The following is an 18,373-nucleotide window of genomic DNA, read 5'->3' as shown; positions in this document are numbered from 1 at the left end:
TGGTTGAGGAACCCACATGTTGCAATTATTTCATCGTCACTCTTTTCTTTGTTCTTGAAAGCTAAGATTCAATGAATATGCTCATTGCTTGTAAGTAATAACCAAACGGTAATCACTCATCAGCTGTTCCATATATGTAGCTTGCAGTTGTCACGGTCCCAAGGTGCACGGTCTCGATCTGAAGTATCGGTCCGTGACACGGTGATCACCACCGCCACTTGATTACGTTTTGTCCATTTTATTTTAGGATGAAACCATAGAGTGATTTTTTTTTATCATGCTACAATATGCTGAATTTCAGATCGTAGATTTGATCTATGCCCTATTCTATCTGTGGTTAATAATAATAATACCATGTTAATTGCACTCTTGACTTCTACCAAGTTGCAACGATCATATACATTTTGCAAAAATAAAGGCCCAGATCTAATGACCTATTTAATTACAGGTTGAAGTTTTGAGGACTTGAGGTGGACAAGAAAAGGCACGCTCTTTCTCCTTAATCATTGTCTATAAATTGTGCCTGTCTGGGGCCTCGAGATAGTTAGAAGTGTGTCTGAAGCAAAATCAACGCCAAGCAGTCATGTGATCTGCAAGTAATTAAAGTCAAGCCCGTCAAAAAAATGGGGGTTTAGTTACTCTTTTAACTTTCCATCAACCACTTGAAAAGGCTGCTCTTTCATGCCTTTTTGTTTAATATTTTCAGACAGCTAAGACAATTCGCTCGGACCCCACGAGGAACAACCTTAAAGAGTCTAAGAATACGATACACACCGAACTGGTAAAAAACAATGCTCAAACAACTCCAATTCCATCAGTAGTTGTTAGTTAGTATTACTCAGCCCTTGGCCCATATAATTAACCAAAGATCACCAACTCTCCTACTCTCCCTCTTTATCAACCCCCACAGAGAGAAAGATTCAGAAGAATAGAAGATACACTACCCATTTCATGCCCATCTCCCTTGATCTTCCCTAATCACTCTTTTGATTTTCTGTAATCAGATCATGGAGGGAACAAGCAAGATTCTGAGAAGATCAGTCCACACATTCCTCCGAAACTACCAATACTTCACCACAATTTCTGCATCTCTTGCATTGCCATTCTCAGTCTTATTCCTCATTTCACAAGCCTTCTTCATTCCTTCATCTTCCTCACCAAGTCTTCTTCTTCCGCAGCTCCTCCGCAATCACTTCCAAGCTCTCTTCAGAGCTGCTGGGTTCCCAACATCGTCAGGATTCTTCACCATTCTCAGCCTGAAGCTCTCAGAGACGGTCACGTCGTCCATCTTCACACTCCCTCTCACCACCACCTTCCTCCTCATTGCCAAATCATCCGTGATTCGGCTCATTGCCCAAGTCAAAGCCAACCCGTATCTTCCTTATTCACTCCCTCCTGATCTTTTGTCAGCCTACACACCCCTCCTCCGTACCTACGTCTATGGGTACTTGGTCATTCTCTCCGCCAACGCAACCACATTCTTCCTCCTGTTTTTGGGTTTCAACTGTCTTGAAGGATTTCAATTGTCTGCTCCAGAGCATTCCCTTTCGTCGCCGGTGGTAGCAGCCATCGTTTACTCCGTGATCATCGCAAACACTTTCATAATCTGCAACTTGGCACTGGTGTTATCAGGGATTGAGAAGCACGGAGGGAGTCTCGCCATCATAAAGGCCTATTTGATGATGAGGGGAAGAAGAGCAACTGCATTATCAGTTGCAGTGATTGGAAATTTCGCCTTGGCTGCGACAGAAGCATTGTTTCGTTACCGGGTCGTAGCACCGTATCATGCGTCAGGAAGCTTCAGCTTAGGAATTTTGCTGGAGGGATGCTACATTGCTTATTTGTATTCGGTCCTCATTGTTCTTGACACTATTGTCACCTGCACATTCTTAAGAAGCTGTCAGGTTGAAGACCTGATAAATTGCGAAGACAAATTCTATTGCCAGATCCAAATTTTGGAGGCCACCGGTGGCCCATATGACAATTCCCTGAAGAATACAGACCCACTTCTGAATTCAGAGTCGTGACAGGATCGGAGATAAGTCAACTATTCTCTGTAAATCTTTACCAAGAAAGGTTGTAAATGTCAATGGAATTAATCAGATGAGTATGAGAATTTGTTGCTGTAGATTGTCTGTACGACGAAGCAGCAGCAAAATCATTTTGCTCCCACTTACTTCTTTGGTTGCTGAAATGATACAATTTGATTCAGTCAGCATTTCTTTCTTCAAATTAGATTTGGACCAAGGAAGTAATTGAAACTTGAATGTTTGATAAAGCAAAAGAGATCGATGAAAAAGCAAGTAGAATGATGCTAGGTCTATATACTAAAACTAGCTTATAAATGCTAAATGATGTGATTAGATTTCTATTTGGGTGTCGAATATAGTTCACTAGTTTAAATTCTCGCTTATAGTCTACCCCGTTAACCATTTAGTATACTGATTTTGCACACCATTAGCAGTATACGTAGCATTACTCTGTGTTAATTCATACCATGCCACGAAGTCCAGAACCACATGGACAGGCCAGAGGAACAATCCAAAGACCATACTTCAACTTAAAGCCATACCAAAAGCAGCACCTCCTTTCAATTCCTAAAGCATCATTGGGAAACGAAATGGACTCTCTTCACTTGCTTTCCTTCGAAAAATCGACAAGTCGAAAAGTAAACCTAATCTGACATGCTTACCCAAAACCTATCGGGGGATGCTATCATTCGGTACATGCAGTGGGAAAAATGAAGACCGACAAATTATATCGGAAGTCCGGGAACAATGTTCAGCTCTTAAAAAGATGTCTGTTCGGAAACTACGGCTTATCTTTCCCTCTTGCTGCATCAAAGACACTAAAATAATAAGACAATCACACGCACGCGTAGGGGTAAACATGATTTCAAGGTAGAACCGGAGAACCGGACCGATGGGAACTGGTTAAATTATAGGTTTCAGTATATGCATAGTAGGTTTCAGGTTCCAAAAATTGATAAATCAGTTCCAACAAACAGGTCCTAGGAACGAGTCTTTATGTTTTGCTCTTTCTATGCCTTCCCGCAATCTAGGTGGAACCTGAAACCACTATTCTGAGCGTCCATTTCCGGCGATATTCATGACTTAGACTTGTATTTAGCTAATGTTTCATATTTGTCATGTGCTAAAATATGAGTTGAGGTCAGTAAATTATGGCATCAAATGGTAGTCATTAAATGTGATTCACTGCAATCGTTCAATTAAAAATACATGTAACACCTACTTTGAATCTGGTACCAACGGATATCATCCCCCCTGTAACATTCGATAGACCCTAGAACTTGTGACAGGATACTTTCTAGCTTTTAGATTGCAAAAATTTGGTTACCAATTTTGACCGGTAGATTCCAAATGAACTTGGACCGACTCTAGAACCGCTCACCCCTACGCGTGAGAGAGAGAGAGATATGCCAAGACAATATGTCGAAGGTATCCACGATACGCTGACCAAGAAAAAGAATGTAAGCCTTTGATTTTCATTAATAGCGATACAATGAATTGAGTGGCAGACAAAAACAATTGCTAACCGCTATAGCCTATCCTGTTATCTCACAATTACAACAAGGGAATCCCGCCTTCTACTTTCTCTAACTTAACCTGACAAGCTATACATCTAAAATCGACGGGATCCGACCTAACAATCTGAAAGGGAAAAAAAGATACTGGACTAGCTATGTTACACGAGGAAAGAATCGTATCCTAATACAAGTTGGTCAGTAGCTTTGTACAGTGTCATCGTACAGACAGACTTCGTGCTCTACCGTCCTGGAGGCATCCACCCTGGAGCCGAAAAAAACCAATGCCCAGCCAATGAGGAAAGCAGAAGCCAAACTGGGCCTTGTGATGGTGAACCGTTTCCAACTTATCCTTCCAGGGTTCGTTCCCAAGAAGACTAAACTTCCACCATCTAAGCCGCAAATTCACACGAGAACGGCTCTTCTGGCCAATCTGAGCAATCTTCTGATGTTCATGAAAGCTCATCTCCGTTTATCAGATATCTAATTGCCAGCTCACACAGCAGCACTCGCTCGTCTGACTCAACAGCACCGCATCAGGCATGTGAAAGCTAAGTCTTCATGCTCTTTGACCTGGCAAGCGTCAAGGGAACTCACCATTTGATCCGACAGGAGATTGACCCGATCAGGAACTCATCTTTGATGGCAAGAATGAACTCGTCATTTGCTCCGACATGAGACCAATCCGCTTCCAGATCAATTAGGAGCGGCATCAAACATTGCAATTGAGTGCCGAACGGTCATCAGGGCCACTGGATTGAGGGAACTCCATTTCCAGTATAGACATGGGAACAATCACCAATCAGCTATTTACACTCTTCTTTGTAAGGCTAATTCCCTTTGCCTTTTCCATTTCGGCCTCCTTCTCAGCCTTTTTCTTCTCCAGTTCAGACTGTTTACAATTTTCTTCATGCGCTCGCCGGAACATTCTCACAAAGTTCAGGAGAGTTGCTGTAACTGTTTGGTCAAGTAGCAATTTCAACAGAGTTAATTGAACTACTGCAGCAAATATCTCTAATCGACAGAATTCAAAACAACTCAATTAAAACACAACTATAAATCAACTTGCAACAAAAAATTATGCAGTCCAATTGGTCATGTCTGACTCAAGACTAGTTAGACTTTCTCCTTTCTTGCCGAAAACACTAACTAATGTCTGCAAAAGAGTTCTCTGTCATTAAACAAAAGTTTCCTATCTAGGCTCCACTCTACAGTGAATATTGTTTATCTGGAAAAACAGAAAACAGCATGCCCTGATGTTTGGTTCCCATTATTGTTATCTCTTTAAGGACTTCCGGTGATTGCAGGTCTGTCAACTGACTCAACTACACTGTCCGATGCCTAATGAGAGCAACAGCTGCCACTTAATAGCTCAGCAGTGGCCATCCAGTTGACAATTGTGGCTGTTGTGGTTGGATGATCAATAAAAGAGGTGATGCCGGATAGTCAGTGGTGAAATTGGTAGTATTGCACCTTGGGCAAACCTTGGATGTCAAATGAACTGTTTTATAGGGGTATCTGGCCTATTTGTGTTGCAAACCTTTTAGGATCATTTCGAAGTGATGATTGCTTGATAATCAATACGAATATAAATGAAGTGATACGCTTTAAAAATAACTTGTTTATTTTGCAGAAATGCATATTGTTATCCAAGTGGTATTGTTCATTAGCCAATTTCCTCAGTCATGAGAAATTCGCAATAATTGGAAAAGAACAAAGTATGGGGTTAAATCTAAGGTATATATGGCCAAGAAATTCATTAAGTAAATCGAGTAGGCAAGCCGCATATTTTCCTTTCAGACTTGTTCTCTACACTGCAACTACATAAAGCAACAGATTTTACAAAATGTCAAATAAGCCCAGACATATTCTTCATAGAGGTCTTCTAAACTTTAATCTTCCTTACCTCCTGCAAATTATCTATCACCTGATGCAGACACCTAAAGGAAACCTGTCATTAATCTAATAATCCTCACCCCTCTCGCATAACCTACCCAACTCTTAACAAAGTTCCACCATATGATCTAACAGCGAAGTATCATCAACAGAATTTTCAACATTCTGTTTATTGACATAAACAGGACCTTGTCATTCACAATCTTAACAATGACAGATCAGAATCAAATGGCAATTGCCTTGACAACAAAAACACCTCATGAACTTCCCCACCAAAAAACTGCATCAACAATATTCAGCCAAAAGCCTGTACCATGACCTTCACAAAGGAACTAAGATAAAGACTTATGAGTTTCCAGTAGGGCTGTCAAATGGGTGGGTCGGGTCGGGTCGGAAATTTAGTGACCTATACCTGACCCGAACCGTGCGCAACCGATCCACATTACTAAAACACAGATATTTAAAAACAAGAATTTTTATGCTAGGCATCTAGTGTGTAAAATATAAAATTTTTAGTAGTTTTTAAAGGTTCCAAATCAGTTTGCAAATTTGTCTTTATTGCAAATTTTTCGAGTTTCACAATGAAGTATCTGACATCTCTGAAAATCAACAAGTCAATAAATATTTACACCTAAAATCATATATTAATTTTCACGATTTTCTAAAGCATGAAAGATCATAAATATTTTACCAATTTTCAATTTTGAAAAAAAAAAATCATAAGTAGAAGATAGAACTAGAAAATAAGTTGCCCAACCCGAAATCCCCAAACCTTGAAGACAAGTGAAGGGGGACTGCAGATGGGTTGGGCTGTAGACCCATTAAAAACCCACATTTTATTGAACTTTATTGCTCAAACCCATATCAGCCCATTCAGCAAAATTTAGCTAATCCATATATGACCCAACTCATCATATATGGGTTAATAAATGGGTTTTCAACCCATTTTGACACCTCCAGTTCCCAGGTTCGATAAATACTGACACTACAACTGGCAACTTGCCAAGCACCATCCTGGGATGTAATTAGCCGTGATAACATAGAATTTGCAGTAATAACTGCATGAGAAATTGCATTACTAGCTTACCTTGCTCAAACGGGCAACGAGCTGGATCTTCATTGAAGTACAATGCAAGTGCATCTGCATTTCTTCCCTGCCAATTTGTAAAGCGTATCATGACTAGACATTATCAGATTCCATCATTTCATAAAACAATAAATTAAAATTAAACGGCACATTACCACAGCTGAGTATAAATTCGTCAATGACGTGACGTCTGCCTCAGCGACACCAATAAATTCTTTCAAGGTCTAGACAAAGCTTAAAAGAAGAAAAAGTTTAGCAGATTGTTGGTGTTACAAGCAAAAAAAGTTAACCATTCCTAAGAAACTAACAAATTTAGAAGAAACATACAGACGAGCAAAATAGATGAGCAAAAATGGAAAGTAAACCAACAACATGCTGGCATTGATGTTAAACTATGCAGCAAAAGTACATGGAGAAAAAAAGGAATAAGTAACAACACGTGCTCCAGCTAACACAAAAATAGTAAGGATGAAAATGCATACAGAAAGAAAAGGAAAAAGAAGTGCCCCCTTTGCTAAGAAGGATGAAAGAAGTGCATCTTTACTAAAGATTGTAACTTGTAAGTAAAGTGTGCCTGATCATAGTTTACATAAAGAAGGATACCTTTCTAAAAATATCCGAAACAGGGCCATCATTTTCAGAAGCAGCCAGTTCCTGCTTTACCTTCTCTAATCCTTTAATAATAGCTTGCATTTCTTCAGCTAAAGATTTCAGTTGTATCTGCAACAAATGAAGACCAATTTTGGCATGTCCCTGAACCAATGTAACTCTCATAACAAAGACTAATATTACCTTTGATGCAACTTCCAAGCTAACAAGATCTCGATGAAAATCAAGAAGTTCTGGCGAGCGGTCAGCAAGTTTCTGAGGCACATGAAAACCAATATCAAAATTCGGATACAAGCTTAGAGTCGTAAAAACTATTCCAAGTTAACATGCATAACAGGAGAAAATTATAATTCATGAGGCAACGTTATGAAAAAATGATCTGGAACAACTCTAGCATACAAATTCTCACAACTTGTAGATAGCTGAATACCCCATGCATGCACTGACCGTACTTTCTATCTAAATTTGTCTTTCGTTTTAATGTTAGTGCATTTATTGCAGATGTATCTAGAATGTATGAACTAGCAAAGGGGCCCAAAAAATTGAAAATAGCCAAAGGGACTTTACAAAGACCTGTCATAATGAGTTCTAGAAAGAAGAATAGAATATTATCGTACAGGAAAAGATATTTTATTTGGCTTAGTCTATGCCAAGTTCCCCAACAAATTTTAGAGTTAGGCTGGGCAAGTTGAGGCATTTTAAACATGGGCCTGACCAATTGAGCACATCTGCAGAGCCATATTTGACAAATGGCGAATCCCCATAATTCAATGCCAAACTGATCATGCATAACATGGAGCAATTTCATTTCAAATTTTTTCACCTTAGTACTTAACAATTATGACAATACTTAATTCAATTTTCTAATGCATATTTCAAGTGTTTTCCATGTGTTTCCATGCAGGTGTGCAGGTTGACTTTAGAGACTTGACAGGAATTCTGAAGTGTAGTAAATATTTAAAAGGGGAAATATGAACTGCACAATTAGCCACTCCAAGGGTACCACCACCCCTCCCCCTCCCGCCACTAGAGCACATTGCATACTAGTTACGTTGATGAAAGCAAGCAAGATCACGGTACATTGTCTTTCTAATAGACCAGTAAAGTGGAAACTTCTGTTTTAATTTGTTAGAGCATTAAATTAAGACACCGTGTATTTAACTAGTAGCCGAAGGTTTAAAATTAATTTTTACCAGCATCAAAGCAAGAGATTATGTGTTCGAATCTCTTCAACCTCCTTATGTATCTCCCTAATAACAATCAGTTTTCAGTGTTTCAAGTTTTAGACCAAAATAAAGCTGGTGCATGAGGGGGAGTATTAGAGCTTTTAATTGATAACAACAATTTCCACCTTCTTATTGGAGGGAGTACTAGGGTTTAGATGAGAGCTTTTTAAAGATAATTTACTGAAGCTGAGAAAATAAAATGCACATTATCATCCACTATGGAGAGATGAAATAAAAGCTCAGTGAAAACTTAATATTTCCAATCCAAACAATCAACCATAGATCTGTGTAAATGGTCATCAAAACTTCAACCTGGAATTTTAGACTGAATAGCAACAGGTTGGAGGTTAGCACCATATACCCTGTGTTAACAATTACAAAGAACACCAGCAGATCATAGGATAATGACTATTCATACAGAACGTCGAAGTAAATAAGAAAATCTTTCCATACAAAAAAAATGATCAATCCAAATGTGCTAGATATACTTAGGTTTGTGCGTCATTTTCAAGGAGAGATTCAAATCACCCAATAACCCTTAAATAACCACCATGTTTGTTTTTCCCTGGATCAGGGGAAAGAAAAGCAAATAAACTATCAAAAAAGAAGCTTACAAAACAAATACCAGAATAACATACCTTACAGAGAAAGTGCATGAGAGTCATCTTGTTATTAGTCGCACGTGTATCGGTAAGTTTTAACAAACTGTCCAACTTAAATCCGATTGCAGATCCTGTGCATTTCAACAACTTATAATTAGTATTGGTGGAGATGACGCCCATACTTGGCATGAAAGCACAAAGCAGTAAGTTGAACAAGTTCGAAGACACTGAAGATTGTAAAGCACAAATCACATACTAACATCGTTATACTTCCAACTTAAATGACTATTGTCCAGCACGTGTGCAAGCTTTTCAAGTAGACACATGCATCAATCAGATTGTAATCATCTTCTGTTATGTATTATGGTTGCCCATTCAAAAAATGTGAATCAAACAAGCATTCACTCAGTGCAGCAAATGTATGACCTTCAATTATCATCTTTTAGTAAATTTTAAATTTGCATCATCCTTCATCCAGCATCATCTTTTGCAAGTCATAGACAATCATGCTGAATGCCATTGAGGAGCTTTGGTATTGTGGGCACTCAAATTTGACTGCCAAGAATAACAGAAAACCTTGGGAGGGTGAGACCCAGACAGAGTTATTTGGAAAACATAGCTAGAAAGAGATGGGAGAGGTTAGAGAGTGAGACCCAGTCTAATCAAAAGTGAAGCAAAGATTAACAACAATCTCTTTGACTGCTTTCCAGCTGCCGTCCGTTCATTTTCATTCTCAAAACTTGTGTTTGCTAGGTTCCACTTATCCTTGTATACTTCCTCTATAATGGATTTAACTAAAAGTGCTTACTCTATCCCCCAAAAAAAGGGCTTAATTTTGCCCAAACATGAATGGTATAAATTAAGATGGGAGACAACAAAAATAGGTATGGATCCTTTTGGTAAGATGCCCGTAAGAAAAGTAGATAGATAGAACCAGATGAAAAAATTTATCACCGGCTATGCATCTCTATCCTTCTAGGACAAATTGCATGATAAAGAATAAAATCTCAATCTATTTGGGCTATCACGTGTTATAGTGAATTTCCATTCTACAATTACATGTTAAAAACCTCTTGCGTTCTTCAAAAACTGTCTTAATTGAGGTCATACTGGTAACTAGAGGGCAAAAAGTCTCATGTCTCAACCAGTTAGACTAACTTTTGTATGTCACGAATGTCAGAAACTTTGAAAATGCTTCAGATTTTTGTGAATTTCGACAAGAATTTATATAGAACAAAGGTCATGCAAAGTACACAACCAAATGAAGACCAATGAAGAGCTTGACTCAAATAAAAGGTTTTTACCTCTTGCAGTCCCTTGGTTCAGCATGTTTCCCAAGAAGAGAATTCTCTTCATAATCTCCTTTAATTTGAAGGAACTACGGACCTGACGTAACAGAGAAAAAACCCCCAAGTCATGACAAGGCAAAAGATATACCTCTATTAATTTGTATTTGGTAATAAGTTACATACCTCTTCACATGCAGAGTTCACAGTGTTTAGGTTCTTTCTAAATTCGGAAATCTGCAGAAGATGTCACTAATTAGCAGATAGGATTACATAAAAGCATTCCATTAAAAAAAATAAAGCCCTGAAACTTGGCTAGTAAATGCAGATACCACCAAACCTGAGAGCCGAATTGTATTTTGAAAGAAAATACTCGTAATTTTGACTCCACCCTTGGCACTTTCATTAGCTCCAAAAAATACTGCAAAGACAACCAGGCAAAAAGGACATTGAAACAAGACGAAGTTGTGGAGAAAAAGGAGCAGCTAAAAAAAACCTCAATGTAAGTGTAAACATCATTAAAAATTAGCATAAACCAAGATAATTTGGTCGACCCAGCCAGACAATATTTCCTCACGTCACTTTTTGTTTCTTCTTTTTTTTTTTTTGGGTCGGTCAGGGAGGACTAGATCTCATACAGGAGGAAAAAACAATAAAATCGAAAGAAATTAAAGAAAGAGCTCATATTTGTCTTCAAAGTAAAAAAAATGAAGTGATCAAGAGAATTTCCAACCTGTTCACACTTTCCAAGGTTATCCTTATCACCGGTATAGCCCTGCGCAACATAAGGAAAAGAGAAATTAATATTAAAGAGGCCAAAAGAAGAGAAGTTGAGGAAAAATTGTACCAATCTTCATATAGAAGTCACTCAGATACAGGGGATAACCTTTTCAGGCTTGAAATTAAGGGAATGGCTAAATACTCACCTTCAGAAGTTCCATCTCCTCTTTTGTAGGGCAGAATTTTATGAGGTTTTCCACCTGATCAACATCTAATACTGACTCATCCATTGCCAGCACAGCAGCCTGAGGGAAAAAGATATTATGCATACCATTAAGCACTTTTAGTCTGGGACTCATCAAATTCACAGGATGGTAAAAGGCATTTTAACAATTGAAAAGGGGAAAAATCTTGAACAACCTCTAGACTCGCCTTAGAATGCATCATACAGATGAGAAGAGAAAATACGAAAAGCATGTGATCTCTGCCACATGCAGCTTACCATCATGTCAGAAAGAGGCATCTTAACTTTTGTGAGCATAATCTCTGTATTATTGGCCCTTCTTAGGTCAATCTGCAAGTCAATTATAAGTGAAGTTTTAGAAAGACGATATTCAAGAGAAAGACTTGCTTGCATGATGAGACAGAATCTCAGATAATAATCGTGGAAAACAGAAACATCAATCAAACACCAAACAATGCACTATTGTCATGAGGCATCTCTTTAGCTTCATGCAAATGAAAGAAACAATCACAGATGCACAAATGCAATTTCCATTTGTTGCTAACTAATTCTCAAACATCATTTCTAGAAAACATCTTTGCATTACTGCAGAAACAGAACCAAAGCCATGCTAATTCTGCAAGACACGTACATATAGTATATTCGCAGTAAATATTGCATATCCAACTAAAAGTTCCATTATACATCCTGCCATCCAACCTTTTGATCGTTTTCCCATCATGAGAATGAAAAAGCACATAAGAATATTCTACCAAGTCAAACATTAATATCATTATCATTGGTCATGTTACTAGACAACTAAAGTTGAAAGCCATAAAACCACCAGACAAGCCACCAGTTTAGACATCAACTATTAATCATCACACAACATTGCCTACTAAATGATACAGAGAAGTATGTGACCACTGTGAAAAAACTTCAACAACCTCTGATAAAGGGCTCATGTTTAACCTTTCCCAAAGAAAAGTAACTCTAACTGACTGTAGAGAAAGAATGCTCCTCCTCCTTAAATTCAGATACATAGATTTTGCAATGCTAACGGGGTACAAAAATCTATGTTAATTTCTTCCGGTCATGTTGAATAATATACAACTATACTGTACCTTGATAATTAAACTCTAACAACAATTTCTCAAAACAACAGGCTGAAATAATAGAATAAATTAGTGGGGAATTGGTACCCCATCTGAATGTCAGAATACCGCAGCAAAATGACAAATCACATCTCGCAACTAAGAGATATATCTCACACGACATGTAGTTTAGCACAAACATATCCACTTACCAGGTGGACTTTGTCCGTTTTAGATCCCATCGATTTTCGCCGCCCTCCAGATTTACCTCCTGAGTCAGCCGGTTTCGGTACGGCTGTAGAAAAAAGGCTCTCCAGCTCTGAAACATCAAACTCAGACACCCTGCATTAAGCAAAAGCTATGGATTAAAGAAGAACAAGCCATTATTAACAGTGGAGTTTCTGATCCTTTAAGGTAGAGCACAAATATCTGTCATGATAAAATTAATGCAAAAATATCATTGAAACAATGGATACATTTGAGGTTCCCCAAATCTTTGCAGCTCGTCCCATAAGCTTCCTTGGAGTGCCCGTGTCACTTTGCTCCAGTGCAATGGCTTCAAAGTAGATCGGCGAGGTGCTGTGGCAGCTATACCAGAAGGGCGTGCTAGGCCACGCCCTCTTCCAGCAGGCAAACTTCTTCCATCAGTTGCAGCATTTTTTGCCCCAAAAGGTGGAGGTGGAGGGGGTGCACCGCCTGGAGGCCTTGGCGCAGCAGGTGGGCCTGGAGCACGAGCTCCTGGAACTGGTGGTGGTAGTGGGGCTCCACGCATTGGAGGAGGTGGAGGGACAGCTCCACCAGAAAGCGGTGGAGGTGGTGGCGGTGGTGCTCTGCCCAAAGGTGGCGGAGGGGGTGGTGGAGCTCCTCGCAATGGCGGCGGAGGGGGTGGTGGAGCGCCCCGAGAAGGTGGGGGAGGTGGAGGTGGGTTTCTAATTCCCGGAGGTGGTGGAGGAGGAGGCGGCGGCGCCCCACGTGAAGGGGGAGGCGGTGGCGGAGGTGGTGCCCCACGTGAAGGGGGAGGCGGAGGAGGTGGAGGTGGGGCTCCATATGAAGGGGGAGGCGGAGGGGGAGGTGGGGCTCCATATGATGGGGGAGGTGGAGTGGGAGGTCGAGCTCCACGTGATGGAAGAGGGGGTGGCAGAGGTGGGGCTCCACGTGCTGGAGGTGGCGGTGGAGGAGGAGGAGGTGGGGGCATATGTGTTACAGGAGTAGAAAGTGAAGGAGCACCATGTGTGGAGAATGGCGGCAGCGGCGGCCGACAAGGAGGGGGTGTAAACGTCACCCGCATAGGAGGTGGAGGTTGAGGTGGAGGTGGAGGAGGTGGTGGAGGCAATGGAGGAGACGAGGAAGTAACTCCATAACTGGCAACTTCTTGTGTGACTGCTGTAGATTTTGCCGATGAAAAAGGCGGTGGAGGAGGTGGTGGAGGTGGCGGCGGCGGAGGAGAACTTGCTGATGTTGTGGAGCTTATTAAAGAAGACCCAGATGTCCAAGGGGATGGAGGGGGTAACACCACTTCACTACTTCGCCTAGGCGAGAAAAAGGGAGGTGGTGGCGGTGGAGGTGGAGGTGGAGGCATAGACGGTGTAGAGCCTGATGGAATTGATGCAGAAGGCTGAGAATGGTCGCTGGCTTGAAAATCATGCAATGACAAGCTATTACGAGGAGGTGGTTGGGGGGGAGGAGGTGGTGGAGGTGGCGTAAGGGGAGGAGGAGGCGGAGGTGGCGGAGGCGGCGGAGGTGGCGGAGGTGGAGCAGTCACCTTTTGCTGCGGGCTTGGCCGTGGAGCCGTATCTGGAGAATCCTCTCGTGTTGATGGTTCTGTACATGGAGGGGAAGTTTTGTGAGTCTCTATTGCAGGGGCAGCTGGAATTAGATGGGACTTTTTGGCACCCGTGACAGACTCTTTTGAAGAAACTGCAAGAGCAGGAGGTGCACTATTATATCTAGAAGGTGGATATGATACGTGCATTGAATTGGCGTGAGAACCTTTATTGGGAGGGATCCACCTAGGTATTGTGTTGGGCTTTGCTTGTCTCCCGTTAGTGCCCTGGGATTCTTGCTGTTTTATCTTCTGTTTTGAGGCAATTGAATCTGAAGATGATTTAGTATTATTCGACGGCAGCTTCTTTGAAGTAGGTGGCACAGACTTATCAGGCTTTTGCATACCCACATCAATCGACTTTTGCTGTAAGGATCTGGACTCTGCCTTCTTCCGTGTAGGGAGGTCCTCTATCCCATATCCATTTTCAAACTCTTCACTTTTGCCATGCAAACCATCTATATTTCTTGGTCCTTCATCTTCCAATGCCATGGAATCCAACTTAATATTCCCATTATCTACGCCTATGTCCTTCACCATATGGAGACCCGGATCCACACCCTGATGATTCTTGTACTTCACATCATCCACAACAATGTCTTTTACAGCATCATATCCAGAATCTGCCTTCACGTCATGTCTGAGGTTTCCATCATCTGATGCACAATCTTGAAATGAATGAGCATCCACGTCCTCCTTCCATACCTCTTTCACATCACCATCGTCAGGTTTGCCTTGCAAAGTACTTACATCACTCTCCCTCTTCCCTTCTTGTGCATCTACCGCGTTACTGAATATCTCTTCGACCTCAAAGAACTCCTCAGGTGAAGCACTTTCAGCCTCATTTCCATCTTCAGCAGTCGTGGCTGAGGTGGGATTAGGGACAACAGCATCAGCATCCACAAAGAGTACCTGGTACAGAGATGAGTAAATGCACTCAACTCCCGCAACACCATGAACTGAACACTCTTAGACAAAAAAACAAGGAATTACCTCCGCCTTAAAGTCCTTGGGGAACTGATCCTTGGAATCCCACAAAGCATCGACCTCATCACGGTTCAGCACCAATATATTTGACCGTACAAAGGCTGTGTGAAAGACAATTCTAAGCATCATCTCTTCTCGAACTAGATCCTCGTCCAGGTGGATACACTCAAGAACAACATCACCTTGGACACGGCATTGAATATCAATTTTGACCAGTACGCTTTCCGCCTGCAAGAACAAATATAAGTACTTTTCATTTGCAATTTTATTTTTTTCGTTACTCTCCAATTTATTTCTATTACCTGTAAATAAAAACGGGCATGCTTTTTCATATTAGAACTTGAAAAGAGGAGCTTAGAGCTTCTATTGGCTGGTGTTGAAGGGTCCTGACCATACAGACGAACAACTGGCCTACAACCTGTGCCTCCATCAAAAAGAGGAAGGTGTCTAAGAATCAGGCAATCCAAAAGTAAAGGCGTATCAGAAGGAGGCCACTCTGAACCCAAGTTTCTCCTGGAAATGTACTGCAGATATCTCAACTGTGAAGGCTGTGGATTTAAAGGAGACAAAAGATGAAGAAGCTCCTTAGGAGCTTGCTTGTAGACCATTTCAAGAGTCTTCTGCTCTCCATTATACTGTTTACGGTATAAAAGAAGACCAGCAAGCATGAACGCGAGCACAGGCCAACCTCCCCTTTCACAGTGCATCAAAAGCACGTTTTGTTGCCCTTCCAGTGACAACCAGCTTTCACTTGATTTGAGGAAGTGGTGTATCATTTCAAGTGGCAGCAGGGGACAACCCTCATACTGCCGAGGATAGTCCATCACCGTCATGTCATAATTAGACAAGATGTCTGAGATTTGACTCCGCTTCTCCCCTTCTCTAAAGTTGAAGACCATGAAAGAAGCATCAGGAAAGTAATCCTGAAGCTGTGCTACAATGCCGCCCATGTAGACCTTGTACTCATCTTCTTCCAAGACATCCGTTGAGAAGCAACAATCGAAGACTGCAAGAGAGACAACATAAAAAAAACGAAAAAGATGAAGCCACATTTTTGTGTTCAGATACATCGAACAATAATAAAGCCAAGTAACAACAAGAAAGGAATAAATCAGCTCGATGCTGCCCATCTTAGAACATTGGATATAGCTTCTCCCACAAACGAAGAGTAGAAGCAGTTTACATGAGAAACATCAAGAAGAGTTCTTCCTCATAGAAGAACTGGTAGCAACTTTTGACTCAAGAAGTAGGGACACGAGATCAATCCAAACATCCCCATTAAAACAAAATGCCCTTGCATACGTGTTTAGAGTTTTTAAGAATGAACATCACAAACAGTGGTGGAGGTATCACTAGCAATTTAGCGTACGGCCTCGGAAATATCAAGAAAGGACTTCACCCCGTGTATCGCACTTGCAATATCAACTACCAAGAGAAGAAAGAACGGAGCCGACTAGCTTGGGTAAGCAAAGAATGAATGGATAATCAAAATGACAATACCCATCTAGTGGATAGGACATAACACAAAGCAGCATGTCAACAGTGGAAATGGACACACCGTCAAAAAACTCGGTCATTTTGCGATGATCTTTAGATAAAAATTCGGCAAGGTGGAATGAGCAAACTAACCCAGAATCATACAAAACCCCGATTTGATGAATGATAGTTGCACCCCAAGCACAACTTTCTAAAAATGCACATCAAAAGAACCCAAATTGAGCCAAATTAAACGTGCCCAATTCGACGAGGAAGCACCAATCATGGAGCTCCAAAGCATCAAAAGAAACGAACGGATTGGATTGGGCCGGAAAGAGGGGGTCGGACAAAACGTACCATAGACTCTCTCAGAGATCTCGAGAAGCCTATCCGGCGGCTTCCGATAGAAGAACCGTCTGAACAGCGCCATCTACGTGGCGCTGTTTCTCCGCCGATCGGATCCAAAGCTTTTGATTCCGTCGGACGCTTTCCCGGTCGGATCAATCAATCATGGCGGATCTCGCGGGGGCGGTCGAATCTCAAGAACCTCCTTCACGACCCACCAACCGCCATGAACACGCGCCGAAAACAGATCTAACCCCGAAGGAGGAAGGGAAAAAAAAAAAATTTCCCCCCTCTCCCCGCAAATCAATCGAAACCAATCCCGACCATCCGGGGACCAAAACGAAACCCAGCCGAAACCCACAATGCGAATCCCGAAAAGGGCCGAACCCAGACCCGAATGTGCCGCGATTCTTGAAGACGAAAAGCTCGTGGGGATCGAGGGTTCTCGAGGGGTGGTGTGGGGGGGAGGCGGGCAGGCAGGCGGGCAAATTCGCAGGCGATAAAGTTAGAGAATTTGGGAAATGCCGGAGGTGGGTGAGGACGAATTAGGGTTCCGAGCAGGCATGGCGGATCAGAAGGTCGGAGGGAGAGAGAGAGAGGAGTGGGACTGAGATGGAGGAGGAAGGAGGAAAGGAGGAAGGAGGAAGACACACTAAGGTGAGACCATGACACCTTCCCTCCTCTGCAACACGAGAACCTGGGTAGCAGGAGATGTCCCCGAAAAGAAGCTGACAAAAGGAAAAGTAAAAATGATAAATTGGGAGAAAAAAAAATTTTGGAAAAAAATTGAAAAAAGAAAAAACGGGAGAAACTGCGGTTGGATGTAAAAGCTTCGGATCTTTCCCCCTTCGGTCTCCTTGGTCATCATGATCTTCGTGGAGCAAAGTTCCCCGTTGAGTAATTAGGCTCGGTAACGACACGAATGGATCGTGAACTTTGGCCCGGTATATTATTGCAATCCTTATTCAATAGGCACACGACTCTGCCCGTAAATATTTAGGAGTTCCGGATGCTAGTATCACGGGTACGAGGTTCGACTCCCGCGCTTTACAAAGAACAGAGCAAAAGTTAAAAAGTGAGGAGAGCTAGAGATAGAACAGAGTAAAAAAAAATTAAATGTGCATTGTCGCCCCTGAACTTTTAATATCTTCAATATACATATTCGATGAAAATGTTCGATGTTGTGTTATCCTTCCATTAATTCAAGTTCGTGGACGATATTGAACATTTTCATGTAGTACAAGGGATCGAATTGAACACGTGTCAAAAGCCAAAATACCATATTGAACAAATTTAAAGTAGAGGGATCATGGTACTTATTTCGAATTAAATAGACATGACAAGTCTCTAGAGAGCACTCGTCGCGCGAACCTTTTTATGACAAAGAAAAATAAGGTGAAAGAGGGTCATCTATCCCCAAGTTGTCATAGTAAGAATCCCGAAATTTTCAATTTGA

The 18,373-nt window shown here is 41.4% G+C and overlaps 2 protein-coding genes across 5 annotated transcripts; one reads left to right on the top strand and one right to left on the bottom strand.

Moving 5' to 3' along the window:
* Positions 1-1,007: 1,007 nt before the first annotated feature.
* LOC115691080 (uncharacterized) lies at positions 1,008-2,027 on the top strand. Its single transcript, XM_030617648.2, has one exon. The coding sequence runs from the start codon at positions 1,008-1,010 to the stop codon at positions 2,025-2,027; it is 1,020 nt and encodes a 339-aa protein (XP_030473508.1).
* A 1,443-nt stretch (positions 2,028-3,470) lies between these two features.
* Positions 3,471-17,399, bottom strand: LOC115691095 (formin-like protein 20). Of its 4 annotated transcripts, XM_030617668.2 has the most exons (18): positions 16,930-17,398; positions 15,399-16,102; positions 15,103-15,324; positions 14,277-15,021; positions 12,764-14,108; positions 12,500-12,629; positions 11,473-11,544; positions 11,177-11,275; positions 10,984-11,025; positions 10,591-10,671; positions 10,437-10,487; positions 10,269-10,350; positions 9,001-9,095; positions 7,320-7,391; positions 7,131-7,247; positions 6,683-6,751; positions 6,528-6,594; positions 3,471-4,501 (listed from the first exon to the last, which is right to left on the bottom strand). In XM_030617668.2, exons 1-18 carry the CDS (start codon positions 17,000-17,002, stop codon positions 4,347-4,349), a joined length of 4,221 nt encoding a protein of 1,406 aa, XP_030473528.1. In that variant the 5' UTR covers positions 17,003-17,398; the 3' UTR covers positions 3,471-4,346. The 4 variants fall into 4 exon arrangements, 3 of the variants coding, with proteins under 3 accessions (XP_030473528.1, XP_030473527.1, XP_056175082.1); XM_030617667.2 differs by having other exon boundaries at positions 12,764-15,021; positions 16,930-17,395; XR_004006938.2 differs by having other exon boundaries at positions 4,384-4,501; positions 6,683-6,761; positions 12,764-15,021.
* Between the last annotated feature and the right edge of the window lie 974 nt (positions 17,400-18,373).

The sequence above is a fragment of the Syzygium oleosum genome, unplaced genomic scaffold, assembly GCF_021117445.2.
Source record: "Syzygium oleosum isolate NSW1041296 unplaced genomic scaffold, Sole_v2.1 Sole_v2.17, whole genome shotgun sequence".
In the NCBI taxonomy this organism is placed as follows: domain Eukaryota; kingdom Viridiplantae; phylum Streptophyta; class Magnoliopsida; order Myrtales; family Myrtaceae; genus Syzygium; species Syzygium oleosum.
This window is presented reverse-complemented; position numbering and strand designations above follow the sequence as displayed.

What these genes read in the sequence shown, in the direction of transcription:
- LOC115691080 (XM_030617648.2), top strand. Translation starts at nt 1,008, where the DNA reads ATGGAGGGAACAAGCAAGATTCTGAGAAGATCAGTCCACACATTCCTC.
- LOC115691095 (XM_030617667.2), bottom strand. Translation starts at nt 17,002, where the DNA reads ATGGCGCTGTTCAGACGGTTCTTCTATCGGAAGCCGCCGGATAGGCTT. An exon ending in GCTTGGAAGTTGCATCAAAG is followed by an intron (nt 7,248 to 7,319) that starts GTAATATTAGTC and finishes CATTTGTTGCAG; the next exon opens with ATACAACTGAAATCTTTAGC. An exon ending in TTTCGGATATTTTTAGAAAG is followed by an intron (nt 6,752 to 7,130) that starts GTATCCTTCTTT and finishes AGCTTTGTCTAG; the next exon opens with ACCTTGAAAGAATTTATTGG.